This window comes from Chinchilla lanigera, unplaced genomic scaffold (genome assembly GCF_000276665.1).
Source record: "Chinchilla lanigera isolate Chin_1 unplaced genomic scaffold, ChiLan1.0 scaffold00173, whole genome shotgun sequence".
Classification (NCBI taxonomy): Eukaryota; Metazoa; Chordata; class Mammalia; order Rodentia; family Chinchillidae; genus Chinchilla; species Chinchilla lanigera.
Window position 1 is genome coordinate 556726 of NW_004955574.1, and position 16950 is coordinate 573675.

At 50.1% G+C, this 16950-nt stretch overlaps 1 protein-coding gene across 2 annotated transcripts in view; it reads left to right on the top strand.

The window, feature by feature from the left end:
- The first annotated feature begins 12478 nt into the window (after window positions 1-12478).
- The window catches only part of Gpatch1 (G patch domain containing 1), a 40120-nt gene continuing 35648 nt past the window's right edge, over window positions 12479-16950 (top strand). For both annotated transcript variants that reach the window (XM_005413834.2, XM_013509577.1), the window contains exons 1-2: window positions 12479-12568; window positions 15901-16035. In XM_005413834.2, the coding sequence (XP_005413891.1) occupies window positions 12496-12568; window positions 15901-16035 (208 nt within the window). In that variant the 5' untranslated portion in view covers window positions 12479-12495. The remainder of the gene's footprint in view (window positions 12569-15900; window positions 16036-16950) is intronic.

The following is a 16950-nucleotide window of genomic DNA, read 5'->3' on the forward strand; positions in this document are numbered from 1 at the left end:
GTGCATCACCATGCCAAGCTGCAGTTTTTATTCCAGATGAATTGTTCCACTTCAGCCATTGGAAAATGGCCTGCGATCCATGGAAGTAAATGGATAAAAGAAAGCTGTATCTTTGTGTCCTTTTGGCCATGCAGGTCTGATAACACTTTTTTTTTTTTAAAGTAATGCAGCCCTAGGAAAGTTCAGGCAACTCAGAAATGGTTGTCAAAACTTTTTTAAGCAGCCAGATCATTTTTACGGATTAAACCTTCATGGACTTCCCCTCCCAGCGTAGTAAAGAGCAGACTACGATTTCATTAGCTGATACTTATTTTGTTGCTTCACATTTGCACACTAGATCATCAACCATGAAGAATAGCGAAGAGTTTTAGGTAAATCAGCTTTTGAAGTCAGGGGTTCATAAGGCCCGGTCAGACCTCTGGCACGCAGTTCACAAGTTTCCTTGTGAATTTTCTCTTGGGATTTGCTCTGCTTGCAAGGTCTTGACTCAGGTAGGTGAGCTCAAGTGACGACAGCTTGCATTGCAATCCCTCAAAACTCTTCAATCTAGGGGCTGGGGATTTAGCTCAGTGGCAAAAGCGTCTGCCTGGCAAGCGCAAGGTCGTGAGTTCGGTTCCCGGTACCGGAGAAAAACAAAACAAAACAAAACAAAACAAAAAAAAACTCTTCAATCTAGAAAAACTCCTAGAGGAAGCAGTAGGAGATCCCCGTTGCTAGGGTGACATTGATCCACCTCTTACGTCATGTATCATAAATATAAATGCATATGGGAAACGCCTGAAACCCGCAATAAGCACAGATGTTGTAAGATGCAAGATGATGATAAGAAACATCACCTTGTCCTTTGTTATACAACCGGGATGCCTGGATGGGAGAACGGCATGCAACAGACTTGTCTCATTTGTTCAAGTTCAGACTGTGACCCATACAGCTACAAATTTCTTGACTACAGGTTGTTTTTTATTTTGTGTGTGTGTGTGTGTGTTTTGTTTGTTTGTTTGTTTGTTTTGGTCTTTTTGAGACAGAGTCTCACTATGCAGTTCAGGCTGGACTTGAGCTCACTTTGTAGCCCAGGCTGGTCTCAAACTCACAATGATCCTCCTGCCTCAGCCTCCTGAGTGCTGGGATTACAGGCATGTGCTACCACGCCTGGCTTGACCACAGATTTGTAAGCAGTTCGAAACATGTCCAGGGATGGCAGGAAAGCTGGACCCCAGCCATCGCACAAAAAGAAAGGACGCTGAGGCTGCTGCTGGTGGGCCAGCTTGGGAAATGGGCAGAACTCAGAGACTTCAAGGCCTTAGGTTACATCAAGCAAGTGAACTCTCTAAAAATCCCTTTGGTTTCTCAGCACCTGCTGGAGTGAAGGACTTATCAGGCGTCCTTAACAGGCCCAAGGATGGGTCTCTTGCCTGCACCCCGGCGGCCAGGGTAGAGGTATAGAGAGAGAGCTCACACGTTAGCTCCAGAAATCAGAAAGGGGGTTGGGCACTGGAAGTCACATATCCGACCAATGATGCTCCCCTTAGGGAGACACTGCGCACTGCAGTGTGAGATTGGTAGGTAGAACTCTGAGAGTCTATATGTGTGTATAAATTATATTTTTGCAAAAAAACCCAGCTGCAAACTTTCCAGATTCCTGATTTGATGGAAGTGTGCAAAGTCCCAGATCTGCCGCCCTGAAGAAGAGATGGCTGCATGTACACGTAGCTAGGTTTGACCTGAGGGGACACATTCTCTTACTGTAGGTGCCAGTGGGGGCAGAACACCCCCCCCCCGCCCTCCTAACCCACTTCTCTAAGGGGCAGCGCTGTGGGGAACAGTGGCAGCTTTTCAGAGTCACACACAAGGCAAGTTTCTCTGTTGTAAGTAGGTGGCCTCCTGGTTGGCTCAGCTTATTGACAAGAATGAAACAGAGCGGTTAGGCGGGGCGTGGTGGCACACGCCCGTAATCCCAGCTCTCAGGAGGCCGAGGCAGGAGGATCGTTGCGAGTTCGAGACCAGCCTAGGCTACAAAGTGAGCTCAAGGCCAGCCTGACCTGCATAGCAAGACCCTGTCTAAAAAGAAGGTAAAAAATAAGAAAAGAAATAGAGTGGTTCAGTCCAGACAAGTCTGCACCAGAGGCACTTTAAAGGGTGTCCCTTTAAAAGACAGAAAATGGCTCTAGACTTTGCAGTGACAGGATTTCTGAAAGGGCCCAAACCCAGAGAGGTCTGGATCACCTCACCACCAAGTAAGGGGGGCGGTCCCCAACATCAGTGTGGGGGTGTCCTAGCCTGACTGTGAAGCCGTTCTTCCGAGCAAGGAATCCCCTGACAAGTGCTTTCTGAATCTGCTCGGGTTGTCCTCAGTTCCGGCACGAGACCTGCAAAACTTCAGAATCTGGAACCCCGAGTCTCCTGCCCCATCTCCTGCAAACCCCTGCCAGTGCCTGGGGCCGCCCAGGTCTCCGTGGCAACGGTGGACTTTGGGGTCTCCCGACTGTTAGACTTCGTGTGCTGATCTTCGAGACCCTTCCTAACTCAGAAGTCACCTTCTCTCCCTTCGATGACACCCACGCCCACGCTCCTGTGTCACCCGCACACTCTCAAACATTACCCCAGTTACTCTGGCAGAGCCCGCCGGAGCTCACACTGAAGACGTTCAGGAAATGGTTGCTGGGTGGACGCCTGAATGGCACGTCCATCCTCAGTTGAGTGAGCTCACTCAGCTCTCACCTACGTCTGGGCAAACAATGCCGCCACTCCCTGAGCTGTAGCTAAGGGACATAATCATTACCCACTTACTGTACGATCCATGAAGCCGTTTTTTTTTTTTTTTAAAGTTTATTTATTTGTGTATTTATGTGGCACCAGGAATCAAAAGTCAGGATCTTGCACTTGCCAGGCAGGTGCTTTTGCACTGAGCTGTATTCCCAGCCCTGAAGGCGGGGGCTTGTGCCCCTCAGTACCCGCAGTTTTAGTACAGTGCCGGGACAGGGTAGGTGTGCAGTCAATATCCAGAGAGTGGACGCGAGGAGCGGGGAGAGCAAGCACTCTGCCGGGTGCTACCCACAGCCCCGCAGCCGTCAGCTCAGGGGCAAACAGGTTCGCACCAGTCGGATGTCACCTGTGCCGCTCAGTGACACTGACTCTCACGCAAGGGTCACCCTCTCGCTGGGGTAATGCCCACCCCACATGTTCCTCACACGCAGTGGCATGGCCCGAACTTACCCAGATGGTGCCCAGCCTCACGCACATGGCCCCCGAGCACCCTGGTGTCACCTCGCAACTTCCTGTCAGAGGCACGGTGCTGTTGCCGGCTTTCCTTGCGCTTCTCCTTGCCTCTCTTGCCATCCCCAGCCTGTTCTCCTCCTCCAGGGAGTCAAAGGCTGGCACTGTATCCCCCCTGGCAATGGCCTCTGCCTCTGAGTTCTCCCCGGGCAGGGGCACATAGCACTGCCTTGAGGGCAGCTCTCCGGGACCTGCCGCTCTGGGGCACAGTTCCTGCCTCGGCACTCGGGCCTCTCCCTCCCCGTCCTGCCCTCGCCCAGCAGGAAAAGCTTCAGCTTGGTGAGGAATTGACGTCCTGCCTCTGGGGCCATGCGCATCATCCTCCTCACCCTGCTGCCCTTGCCTCTGACCTCCCTGGGCATCGCATAAATAACCCTTGGGTTATTGCAGGCCCGCAGTCTCCCAAGGGAGTGGGCGGCGAAGGCTCATATAAATGAGACAATTGAAATGATTTCAGGGCTCCAGGAGGGTCTCACTCTCTTACAGCTTCGACATTCTCCGGGTTTAGACAAAGGCTTCCCTGGGCAGCCTGTATTTTCTTGGTTTATAAACAAAGGAGAGGGATACTCAAGGAAATGCAGAAATCTGGGCAGGACTTGGGAATCCCTTTAAGGACTTCTCCAAGTAATACATTATGTTATTTAGGGGAACTATGTGCTCTCCAGGAAGGCCTTCCCAGCAGGGGTGAGATGCCTGCAGCTGCAGTCTCCTTTAAGTTAACTGGGGTTGGAGCCAGACGTCCTCAGCTGTGGCCTTGTCTCGTCCTTTGAGGAATCACAGCTTCACAGGCCAACACAGGCCTCAGCGGGGACCAGTGACCACAGAGGTTCACTTACTATGCGTCCTCTGCCCATCCCCAGACAAGGTGCCTAAGCTTCGGACAACTCCCAAGTCAACACGGGAAGCCAGCCGGTTAATATTAAGTCCTGCTCAGGGCCGCTTTGTAGTGGTCTCCATCACCGAGGGACCACGGCGTGGTTGAGGTCCTCCGCCAAATTGATGATGGTGGTTTTGGTTCTCTCTTCCTCCAGCAAGGCTTTCCCAGCAGCTTTGAATTTGCCCAGAGGTTTGAAGGAGGCCTGTGTGATCTTGAGCTCCTCGTGGTTGCAGTCCTCCGGGATCCCCAGGATCATCGGGGACTTTAACTGTCCACCTCCAGCGCTTTGCAGCGGTGCTCCAACAGCGCGATGTCTTTCACACCGAAGAGCGTCTTGCTCAGCTCCGTGAGCCAGTTGTACGCCCGCTGCTGCGAACTTGAGCTACCTCAAGAATCCCCAGAGCCATCCAGGATGCCCCAGTCTCTTTCCACAGGCCACACGAGGATGAGCCTCACAGGCGGAGGCCACCAGCAGACCCAGCTGGTCCAGCTCAATTAAGGCGCCCCAGCCCTGCGCTCAGGTTCCCCGCTGTGCAGCCTCCTCTCTGCCTCCCTGAGCGCACAACCCTGGGAACTCCCAGAACTCACACATGCCGGGGACTTGGGGTGGGAGTGGCTCTCGGGCCCTGGGCAAGGCTGAGTCAGGGAGGGTCTGAAGACACAGCTTCCCCTTTATCAGCAGTGGTCTCCAAAGTCTTGTAGGCCCTGATGGTTCTTTGTTTGTTTGTTTGATTGTTTTCTGGTACTGGGAGTCAAACTCATGACTTTGTGCTTGCCAGGCAGGCGCTGTGCCGCTGAGCTAAATCCCCAGCCCCTGCCCTGATGGTCTTAGCGCATCTTGGGCTGCTCATCTCCCCAGGGCTGCTGCCATGGAAATGTCGTGGGCTGGTAGGCAGGGGGTTTGTCCCTCACTGCTGACCCAGATGCTGCCCTCAGGGCTCAGTGTCCAGCTGAGAGGAGGATGTGGCCCGCACACTTGCTCTGCAGGGACATCACCTCCTCCTTCCGCCCTGCAGCCCTGCGGTTTCCCTGGAAACCGCTAGAGTACCGCCTCTGTCATTGGCCAGCCCTGTCGCCTTAAAATCACAGCACAAAGAGGTCATTCAGAGGTGAGGGGTCAGCGGTCCACCTTCAGAAGTATCCACCCTTCCCTTCTAGAACATGGCTGATTCCAGGGGCCGAGAGACAGGGAAGGTAGAAAATGAGCCTGGAACATCTTTTGAGGTCAGAAAGTTAGGAAAAGTTCAAAGAGTGAGGACAGCCCTGGAGGACACGGGAGCCTGCGTGAAGTGCTGCTGGCCCACTCTGAGATGATTTGAACACCAGTAAGAGTAACTGACTACAGTCCCCTGAGTAGATAAAATAAGCACCCAAGAGTCCGTGTAGATATAAGTGAGTGGAAAGTTGGGCAAGAAATGCATGCTGTTTCCTTGTCTCAAAATACCTGCCCCTAGACCTTCTAGACATAGGAGGTGAGCTGGAGACGCCATCTCAGCAGCACGAGAAGCCCCAGCCCCACGCCCCGAGTGTTGGGGGATTGAGCCCAGGGCTTAGTGCGTGCCGAACATCCACAGAACCACCAAGCTACACCCCACTCGCTGGGAGAGGAATTCTGAGGGGGAATTCTGAATCCTGAAGCAGACAGCGCTGAGAGAATCACCAAGGAACCGTGTCACAGTCCTCATGCCTCTCGATTCAACCAGTCCCGAAATGACACCCTCTAAAACTATTTTTTTTTTTTTTTGTCTTTTGAGACAGGGTCTCACTATGCCGTTCAGGCTGGCCTTGAGCTCACTGTGTAGCCCAGGCTGGTCTCAAACTCACAGCGATCCTCCTGCCTCAGCCTCCCAAGTGCTGGGATTATAGGTGTGTGCCACCATGCCTGGCTAAAACTATTTTTAAAACAGTTTTATTAGATTACAACATATGTAATGGGAAGTTCACAGATTATAAATGAAACCCCATGAACTGAACACGTTGTATAACAGCACCCAAATCAGTAACTGATCCCCAGGAAGACGTGATGTGCTTTCCCTGGGTCACTGTGTGCTCTTGAGGACAGCTACTGCCCTGATTTCAACAGTGTAGATGGTTTGTTTATTTTGGTATTTTATATAAATGGATCAGATAATATGTGCTCTGTGTTTTTTGGTGCATCTATCTGTTGGCAAATGCTTAGTTCTCATAAATATAACAAGCGTCACCAAGTATTTGGACCACTTTACACTCTCACACCTAGTGTGCAAAGGTTCTGGTTTCCCTGCCTTCTCTTCAACACTGGGTATTGTGAGACCTTTTCACTTCGGCAGTTCTGGGCTGCAGCTTATTGTGGTGTCTCCTAAGTAGAATCTCATGTTTTGAATTTGAATATTGCTGACAACCAATGACATTGAGGATTTTTTCAGATACTTGTTGGCCATCTGGATATTGTATTTTTTAAAATTTTTTTTAATTTTTTTGTCTTTTTTGAGACAGGGTCTCTCTATGCAGTTCAGGCTGGCCTTGAGCTCACTTTATAGCCCAGGCTGGTCTCGAATTCACAACGATCCTCCTGCCTCAGCCTCCCGAGTGCTGGGATTACAGGTGTGCGCCACCACGCCTGGCTCTGGATATTGTATTTTGTGAAGAGTCTGTTAAGGTCTTTCCCTTGTTTCTCTTTGGGGCTGTCATCTTTTTATGACTGCTTTGTCACTCTTTCTATGTTCTAGCTATTACCTTCATTGTTTAAGCTGAGTTTGACACAGCCAGGGACCGCCATGTGTGACAGAAGGCTGAAGTGAAGGAATAAAGCCCTGGCTGCTGTAAATTGTCACCCTTTGCCACACGTTGAATTTCACCAGACCCAAGGTAAATACTGATGAAACCACAGAAGCAGAATGTTTGCATGAAATGAGACACTGTTGCCAAGAGAGAGAGAAAAAAACTAAAGAAGTTCTCCAGCCCCAATCGCTCTTAGTTATTGTAAAACCATCAGTTCTGGAGCCAGGCAGCCGGACGACACAGAGCTAGCTTCCCACGGCTCTGCCGTGGATGACCTCCCACCGCCGGCGTGTGGGCTGTGATATCAGTGCCTGGGTTACTTCCAGGGGACCTGAGGCTGCTTTTGCTGAGTACACCGATCCTTCACGGGGCCTGCAGCTGTCTGCTGGGCGACTGGGACAGGGTAAAAGGCCTGGCACTTGTGCCTTTGTCGTATCCGTCCCCTGTGCTGTCCTGACCCTGGGGTCAGATTCTACTGGGCTTTGCACGTGGACTTGTGGACCATTTAAGAAATGTTGTGTCCGAAACCAGGACACAGGCGAGCTAGGCCTGTGAGTGCTGGGCTGTGTCCTGCTTCCTCAGCAGCCCGGGCACTGCACGTCCTTCCCTGTCCCAAGGCCAGGGTGTGTGTGCAGATGACGCCAGCGGTAGGGGCAGCTCGGCAGATCTTGAGGGAAGCGGACCTCGTGTTGGCCCACTGTGTGCAAGGCCAGGGTGTGCAGGACAATGGCGCCAAAATGCATGCAATGCATCTGGGAGGAGACGACCATGACGGCTGTGATCCAATCTGCCACATCTTTCAGAACAGAGCCTCTGGCCATGGGAATGACAGGACTTTGTCCTGGCCAAGCAAATCAGGAAAAACCTGCCACTCTCCTCACTGGTCACTCATCCAACTGCTGGCTCCTTTCAGCCAAAGCCCCAACTTGGCTGAGTCCCCTTTCACCCTCTCCTGATAAAGCTCTTCCCGTGCAGCAGTGTGTGTGCTTGCAATGTTCGACCTAGCCTCATTTATACTTCTCTATGCCAAAAGATCTCATCATCTGCCTTAAACCTGAGTGAGACCTCCTGTAATTTGTGTCCCAAGATACAATTTACACAGAAAAACCAGAGCCAGGGATGAATCCCAGCACTGTGGGAGGCTGAGGCAGGAGGATCACAAGCTCAAGCTCAGCCTGGACAATTTTGCTACTTACTGAGACCCTGTCTGTCTTGGTTACTTTTCTCTCATTGCTGAGACAAAATACTTGACACCCAAAACTAAGGAAGGAAACGTTTATTTAGCTCACTGTTTGTGGAGGTTTCAGTCCATACTTGGCTGGCTCCAAGGCAGAGGGGAACATGGCAGAAGGCAAACGTTCATGGTGGTGGAAGACAGCAAAGGCAAAAAGAGCAAAAGGGGGCAGCAGCAGGCAGCCCCTTTCCCTCCCCTACATTGTATGCAAACTATCCGCTCCAGGGCGGGTGTAGCACTCACATCCATAGTTCTAACATTGGTGGGGCTGGGGATTTAGCTCAGCGGCAAAGCGCCTGCCTGGCAGTGCAAGGTTGTGAGTTCGATTCCTGGTACTGGAAGAAAAACAAAAACAAACAAACAAACCAACATTGGACCATGGATCAATCATAAACTCTAGAAGCCCGCCCCCATGACTGCATGAGGATTTGAGGGGACATCCAGACACAAACCATAACACTGTTTCAAAATAAAGCAATGAAAAAGGGCTGGGGATGCAGCTCAGGACTAAGGCCTTGAGTTCAATCCCCAGTGCAAGGAAGGAAGGAAGGACGGACAGACGGAAGCGACTCCTGAGCGTTTGCTGTGCACAGCGTTTGGTCCTTTTCGCACCTACCAGTGGTTGTGGCTGTGCACTGGGGGTTTGTACAGCCGAGGCAGCCTGAACGGTGTTAGTCTAGCATCCAACGACGAACCTCCTCTCTCCCATTTCGAAGACGCTTCTCCCGCCAAAGTCATGTCCCTTCTGGGCCATCCTGGGAGCAGGGAGGACAGGTAAGGACAGGGCAGGCAGGGATCTGGGAGGGAGCCCCGAGGGCAGAGTCCTTCTAAATGGGCATCACTTTCAGCTCCACATTTGCCCTCTTGCAGGCCCCACGCCTGCCCCTCGCAATGCCCATGCTGGCTTCCACGAGCTGCTGTACAGAGTGGCGGAGGGGGTGTGTCAGAGAGCACAGGCTGTGTCTGGGAGGGAGGGGTGGTGTCACAGTGACGCTGACTAACGTCTCTGGGACTGTCCATCGTGAGTTGGAGGAAAGTGCTTCCATCAGAGACCACAAACCAGAAGCCTAAATACTGGGAGATGACCTTCTGGTCTGCTTCATCTGCATAAGTCTACTTTTTAAAAATTTGAAAACAAGCGCCGGGCGTGGTAGCACATTCCTGTAATCCCAGCACTCGGGAGGCTGAGGCAGGAGGATCATTTCGAGTTCGAGGCCAGCCTGGGCTACAAAGTGAGCTCAAGCTCAGCCTGAACTGCATAGTGAGACCCTGTCTCAAAAAGACAAAAAAAAAAAAAAAAAGAGATGTGTTGTGTATAGGTACTGACTCCCCAGCCATTATATGCTGCAATGTTTATAAAAATAAAATTAAATAATTAAATAAAAACTGAAAATCTGTCAGAACTGAGGGGCTGGGGCCAGGGTGTAGCTCGGGGGTAGAGAATGTGCCTAGCATTCTGGGTTTGTTTTCCAGCACTGCAAGGAAGAAAAAAAATCACCCTCCATTCCATACACAGCACATCATTGTGATCTGGAGATGCATTTCCTTGAGAAGGTGGAGGCAGATCGGCGATGCAAACTATCTGCCATGGAGTTCGGAATCCTTGGCTCTCCGCTCAAGTCCCTCTGTTTACGCACATTCCAAATCCAGAAGCCGGCGGCAGAATGATTCATTCATCTGATCCACCGATGTTTACTGACAGGCGCGCCTGCTCCAGACGTTCCTCACGAGCTGGGCACACCTGAGTGAGACAGGCTGCACGCTGAGGAGTGTGGTCTGTGGTTACGACAGGACACGGGAGCTCTGCCACTCTCTGGGCAGGGGGAGAAGCCCTGTAATTACCAGAGGGTGAGCTCTGCAGTGCGGATGGGGTAGACAGAATAGACAGATTGGGCGCAGCGTGTGTGCATGCGTGTGCGTGTGTGATATGTACTGGGGATCGAACCCAGAGAGCCCTGAGCTGCATCCTCAGCCCTATTTATTTATTTAATTTTATTTTGACACAGGAGCTCACCAAGTTTTCCAAGCTGGCTTCTAACTTGAGATCCTCCTGCCTCAGCTTCTCTAGTAGCTGGGATGACAGGCATGCACCACCACGTCCAGCCCATCTGTCCTTTTCTTTTTTCTTGGTACCGGGAATTGAACTCGGGACCTTGCACTTGCCAGGCCGGCTCCTGTGCTGCTGAACCATATCCCCAGCCCCCAAGCCCATCTATCTTAAATCATCCCTGGAGGACTTATAATACCTAATGCAATGTAAAGGCTGTGGAAATAGTCATTAGGCTGGATTGCTCAGGGAATTATGACAAGAAAAAGTCAGTGGTTGTTCAATATGGGTGCAATTTTTTCCCATATTTTCTATCTGCGGTTGGCTAAACCTGCGCACCTGGTACAGGAGGACATGGAGGGCTGGCTGCGCACGTCACACGGTGAGCCTCAGTGGCCGAGGAGGTAAAAAGCAGGAAATTAGGTGGGAGTGGAAGGTGGCAGAGGGTGCAGTGAGAGCGGTGGGGAGGTTTTTATTTCTTTACATTGTGCCAAGTAAAAGCGATGTTTCAGAAAGACTCGGAGGAGGTAACAGAACACCCTGTGACTATGAGAAGGAACGGTGCTCGGAGTGAAACGTGCGGTGCTGGGCCCTGAGGCGGAGGCCTGCCCAGTGTGCGGAGGAGCAGCGCCCATGGAACTCCAGGGAGGAGGGGACAGGGAGCAGCGGACAAAGCCTGAGAAAAAGCAAACAGGGAGAAAGGAAGGTGACAGCCGGGTCTTGCAGGACCTTGGTGCCTAAGGGGGGGACTCCCTGGGGGAGAAGGACATGCAGAGAGGGGAGGTCTGATGAGGTAGCTGAGGCCCACAGGATGGTAAACATTTGCCCATCCGCACATCGGTGAGCCTGGCAGACATCAACAGGGCTCAAAGAGGCCCTTGAAGTCCTGCATGTCTGGAGCGCAGGCCTCGGTCGCTGCCTCGGCCACCTGGTTAATTAATTAACTGCATTAATCACAGTGCCCACCCCCCGCAGCGGAACTCCGGAGCCGGTCTAGGGGGCGAGCAGCAGCAGCGAGGGCTACCGTGGGCCCGGGCCTGGATTTCTCTGCCTGCCTCCGGGCTTCACCACTCGTGGCCAAGAGCTGACCCCTCCCGTCCCTGCAAGTCTGTCCCGTTCCCTCCCAGAGCTGGAGCTCCGTCCCCACTTCCCCCGCCAAGGTTGACTCCTGGGCCCAATCTCCAGCTCACCTCTTCCTGGCGGGGTGGGCCGATCCCGCCCACATCCTGCTGTGGGAGCTCACACCTCAGTGCTGGGGGCTCCCGCCGGGCTGTGCTTCCTCCTTGGCGTCTCCTGGAGTGTCTGGCCTGTGTTGGTTCTCAGGGACCAGGGCTCAGTCTCAGCCTTACCGGGCCATAATCCCCTGTCATGAGACCCCCCCCAACATGTCCAGCGCAGTGCCTTTTAGTGTGGCCACAGGGTTATGCGTCCATCACCACAATCAATTCTAGAACCGTCTCATGACCACAGACACATCCGCGCCGCCGAACTGTTCTCTTGTGTTCTTCCCCCCACTCCCCTCCTCCCTCCTCCCCTGTCAAGAGTACACCCCGGGGGAAGCTGAAAGCCTCCTGACTGCCCAGCCTCAGGGTGGCTCCCCTGGAATGCCACACTCACTCACACAGGCCCTCTTTGCAAACACTCGGAGTGGACTCATGGGCGCAGACCTGGCCCCTGTGGGGACACCGCCCCCCACCAGGTCCTCTAGAAAAGGGCGAGGAGCTCAGACACTGGGGACTTGGAGGGAGAGGGCCTGAGCCTGGAGCTCCAGCTCTGGTCTGGAGTTTGCAGTCTGAGATCACTAAATCCAGAAAGATGAAGACCTGAGGTCCCCGTCCTGTCCGGAATCCCGGCTAGATCAGGGGCTGTTACTAGTCAGGGTCAAGGCAGATTTCGGCACACAAGGGGCTCCACTTGGTGAGTTCTAGGTTGGACTGTGGGCTGGGCGCTCCGCCTCCTGGGGTCCTGGTGGCACTGGGGGCTGCGGCTTGATCTGGTGGGCTTCAGACTGAACTGGACGGAGGATGTCATCCGAGAGCCAGACACTGAGTAAGGAAGGCCCTGTCCTTTGGCCTCCAGATACAAGGGCTGGCCACTGTGTCCAGAAGTTGGGGGCTCACGCGACAGAGCTACGATGTCTAATCCTTCCAGGTGACTCCTGCCTGGGTCCACCTCAAATAAGACGAGGCTCTCCTAACCCTGTCACCTATAGCTTCACTTTAAGTCGCGGAGGAGAAAAAAGCGGAAGGCGTTTGGCCCGCCTAGGGCCCCGTAGTGAGGGGGCGGGGCCCGGAAGGGCTCAGGATGGCGGCGCTGCACGGTGACAGCGAGGAGGACCTGGTCAGCTATGGGACGGGCCTGGAGCCTCTGGAAGAAGGTATGGGGCCAGTTGGTCGGCAGGGTCTGTAGAAAATAGGCTGGGAACCAGGATTCGGGGCGCGAACGTCCCCTTTGCAGCCTCTGCCTACAACGCCTCTGTCGCCCTGGGAGGCAAAAAGCCATGGGCAGCGGCGACATCCTCTCTGGGCTAGCGCAGGGAGTGTAACCTGTGGCTGCCGGCCCTTGGGGTCCATGAGGGGTCGCAAGCGGCAGCGGAGCTCTAGAGAGCAAGAATGGGCAAAGACTTAACCGAGAGAAACCAATGGAGATGAGGAAGTAAGAGCCCACGAGAGGCGCGCGGAGCCAATCAGAGGGAGGGATACGGGTGCACGCGCCAGCAGCCAATGGGCAGGCGAGGGTGGGACCTGGACAGAAAGAGTGCTGGGAAGGGATTGGCTTGAGGGTCTCAGGATAGGTCCCAGCGTAGAGACCAAAGAATGCCGAGGAGGAGAATTTATGGGGGATTTAGGAATTTTGATGGAAAGCCAGAAGTGTGATGGGGTCGGGCAGGAACCAAGGGTTGAATCTGGGACTTCTAATAGGAAAGCCTGAGGGAAATTAAAAGAAAAATTTGGGATAGTCTTTAATAGTTCCGGGGGAGATGGCATAGGAAGGGCCGGTGATGCGGACAGTAAACAAATATACCAACAGTCGGGGAATATTTAGGGTGCTCGGTGTGGTGGTGGTGCATGCTTATAATTCCAGAACCTGAGAGACTGAGGCACGAGTTCGAGGCCGGCCTGAACTGCATAGCTAGACCCTGTTTTAAAAAACGAAAAACAAAACGTAACAGAAAAAAAAATTAGGAGTTTATTGATACACTTCAAGAGGCAGTGGGAGAGTTTCAAGAATGACTTGCAGCGTCTGAGTGACAGGGGTTTTTTTGTTTTTGTTTTCAGCCTCCTGACTGCTGGGGTTACAGTCGCGCGTCATTACGCCCTACAAGCATGGGGTTTTTATAAGGGAGTGAGGACGTGGGAAAGGATCTGAGATAGCAAATGGAGGCATTTTACATATGCATTTCCCATGATATTCGAACAACATCCACATTTGTTTAACTGGGAGCAGGGATATAGCTCAGTGGCACAAGTGCTTGCCTGGCAGGCACAAGGTCCTGAGTTCGATTCTTGGTACCAAAACAAAACAACAAACCACATTTGTTTAACTGAGATTGTACATCAGAGTTGAGAATCAACAAGCTCCATTACTCTGGTCTCACAGAAGCTAGTGTAAATAAGAATATCTATACACATTAACTCTTCCAGATGGACGGGGCTCATGTGGAGGGCTGAATAGGTCTTATATTTTACCTTGTGTTGTTTCTAGGCAGCTTAGTGCAGCAGCTCATAACTGTAGAGAAAGAGTTTTAACCCCTTTGTGACCAGAAAGAGGATTTGGATAAAGTCAGGGAGTGAGTTTAGGGAAAATTAAAGAGATTGAGAGCTTAAGAATTTTGAGAGCCTGGACTTGGTGATGCACACCCGTAATTCCAACACTCAGGAGGCTGAGGCAGGAGGGTCACCATGAGTTCGAGGCCAGCCTGGGCTAGGTAGTGAGTTCAAGGCCATCCTGAACTACATAGTGAGACTTTGATTTAAAAAAAAAAATAGAAAGAAAGAAAAAGGAAAAGTTGGGCAAGGTGGTGTTTACCTGTAGTCCCAGCTACTTGGGATACTGAGGCAGGAGGATCACTTGAGGCCAATCTGAGAAACATAGTAACTCCTCATCTTAAAAAGAAAAGTAGAAATGGTCTAATAGGTGAAGTTATGGGTAGATATATACTTTTTAACATATTATCATACTTTGTGTATAGTAACCATAATAGGACATTATGACAAAAAATAACTATAATAATAGTAATAGCAGCTAGCACTTTAAAAGTATTTACTGTGTGTCCCTCTTCTTGCTAAGAATTCTGTAGAAATTATTTGATTTGCATAACTCTATGAAATAACTATTACTATTGATGTTCTCCTCATGTTGCAGATGAGGAAATCAAAACAGAGAGGTTAAGCCGACTAAAAGCACCAGCAAAGGTGCAGCTGGCTTGAATGTCCACAGCACTGCAGGCTCAAAAGCAAGTCCTTAATTAACCACCAAACCTACGTTCTATTCTGAACCTTTGAATTAAGTGCCTGTATCTTGTACTCTGAGTAACTAACTTAAGGATAACAATACTCAGTGTGTTAACCATTGTTACCCTCCTATTATCTTGTTTTGAGATTTTGTTTTATTTTTTTCTCCTTAAAATAAAAAAGACATAAATTCTAAAAATAAATAAATAATAAAAAATTAAACAAATTCAGAATTTTGAATCGGAGTTGGTAAAATTAGCCAGTAGTTTGTGCCATAGTACATGACACTGTAAATCTGAGGGAGTTTTAGATTGGGCCAGAATGTATCAATTTTCTTTTGCTTTTGTGATGGACCAACCCAGCCCTTTTCAACAAAGCCAGACAAGAGAATATGTTTAAAGAACATCAACTGAGGAATAATGAAAGGCATAGAATTTAAGGAAACTTAAGATTTGAGTAAATGAGCAATCCCCAAAGGAAATATTCTGGAGACAGGGATGCTGTTCTAGGAGTTCCGGAAGAGTTACATCAGTGTCCCTCTGTTGCAAACCTCTGCATGCCATATAGTACTCCACAATCTTGGCTCTTTTGTTGCCAACATATTTCTAATCTTTTTTTTTTTTTGAGACAGAATCTCACTTTGTAGTCTAGGCTGACCTTCGACTCACTGATAGCTCAGAGTGGCCTCACCTCATGGCAATCCTCCTGCCTCAGCCTCTTGAGTGGTGGGATTATAGGTGTGCACCTTGATGCCCCGATAGATGTTCCATCTATTTGAACCCTCCTCTTCAGTATAATTTGGTGTTTATGATGAAATTTAGTGAGAAAGCAGGACATTTTTGCTATAATGTATATTTCTATCATATGCTTGATAAAATATTGTACAGTGGTACCTCAGTTCATGAATGCTTTTGTTTGCAAAAATTTCATTTGCAAACAGAAGCATTGGGCAAAGTTTTGTTTCTGTTTGCAAAGTGCATCGGGTGACAAGCATGACCACAGCCATCTTTCCTACACAAACACAAACATGGCCATCTTCTTCAAAATCATAGTACAAGTGAAGTTTGTAACCTGAAGTACCACTGTATATTGCTTTCTATGCTGTATTAGCATAGTAAAATCTAGAAATAATTTAAATTGTTGTATTTGAGGTAATAAGCAAACAATTCCTTGTGTTTAAGAGATGAAATTTTCCCTAATTCTTGCTAACTCACCATCCCCTTCTCTCTTTTTTGTTAAAAAAATTTTTTTTCAGGTGAAAGACCAAAGAAACCAATTCCTCTGCAGGATCAGACTGTCAGAGATGAAAAGGGAAGGTATAAGCGATTTCATGGAGCCTTTAGTGGCGGTTTCTCTGCTGGGTACTTCAATACTGTTGGCTCAAAAGAAGGTATGGTTTTGCTGCTTACAGCTATCACAATGCTAAAGCAAATATTTGAAATATCTTAAGATTTCTTCCCCTCCCACAGCTTTTAAAAAAAAGTTCTTCAACCATTTTACAAGGTGTACACTGTTGTCTTTTGTGTACTTTGAATGCTTACAATGTTTCAAGAGTTAAGGTGTGTGTGTGTGTGTGTGTGTGTGTGTGTGAGTGAGAGAGAGAGAGAGAGAGAGAGAGAGAGAGAGAGAGAGAGAGAGAGATGTTTATTGATTGCAAACTGAAAGGGAAAGCATTTTGTTACACTGTGTAGAAAATGGATACATTCTAACCTGATGATTAAACCATGGTAATGATGTCTGGTTCAGGGTTTTGCCATGCACGCAGTACCCTCACAGTTTCACTCAGGTCATCATGGGCTGTCTCACAGGGCTCAGTGACTCAGGAGGACGACAGATGTCCAGGTGTTTTGCACATGAGATCACCAACGGTCAGAGAGGATAAGAAGCCAGAGTAGCATCAGAGCTGTCCAGAGAATCACCAGCTGTAGTGTTCTGATACTGCGGACCACAGAAAGACTGGTTGCTACTCACTTTTCATAGATTGATTGATTGATTAATTTTTTTTTTTTTTTTTTGTCTTTTTGAGACAGGGTCTTGCTATGCAGTTCAGGCTGGCCTTGAGCTCACTTTGTAGCCCAGGCTGGTCTCGAACACAGTGCTCCTCCTGCCTCAGCCTCCCGAGTACTGGGATTACAGGCGTGTACCACCAAGCCTGGTACTACTCACTTTTGACCTAGAAAAAATTAGTTAAAATGTTCATGTTAAGTAGTATAACCAATTCCATATTACTAAAACAACATATGTAGGGTTTTTGTTATTGTTTTGGTGCTCGGGTTGAACACAGGGCCTCCTGCATGCTAAGCAG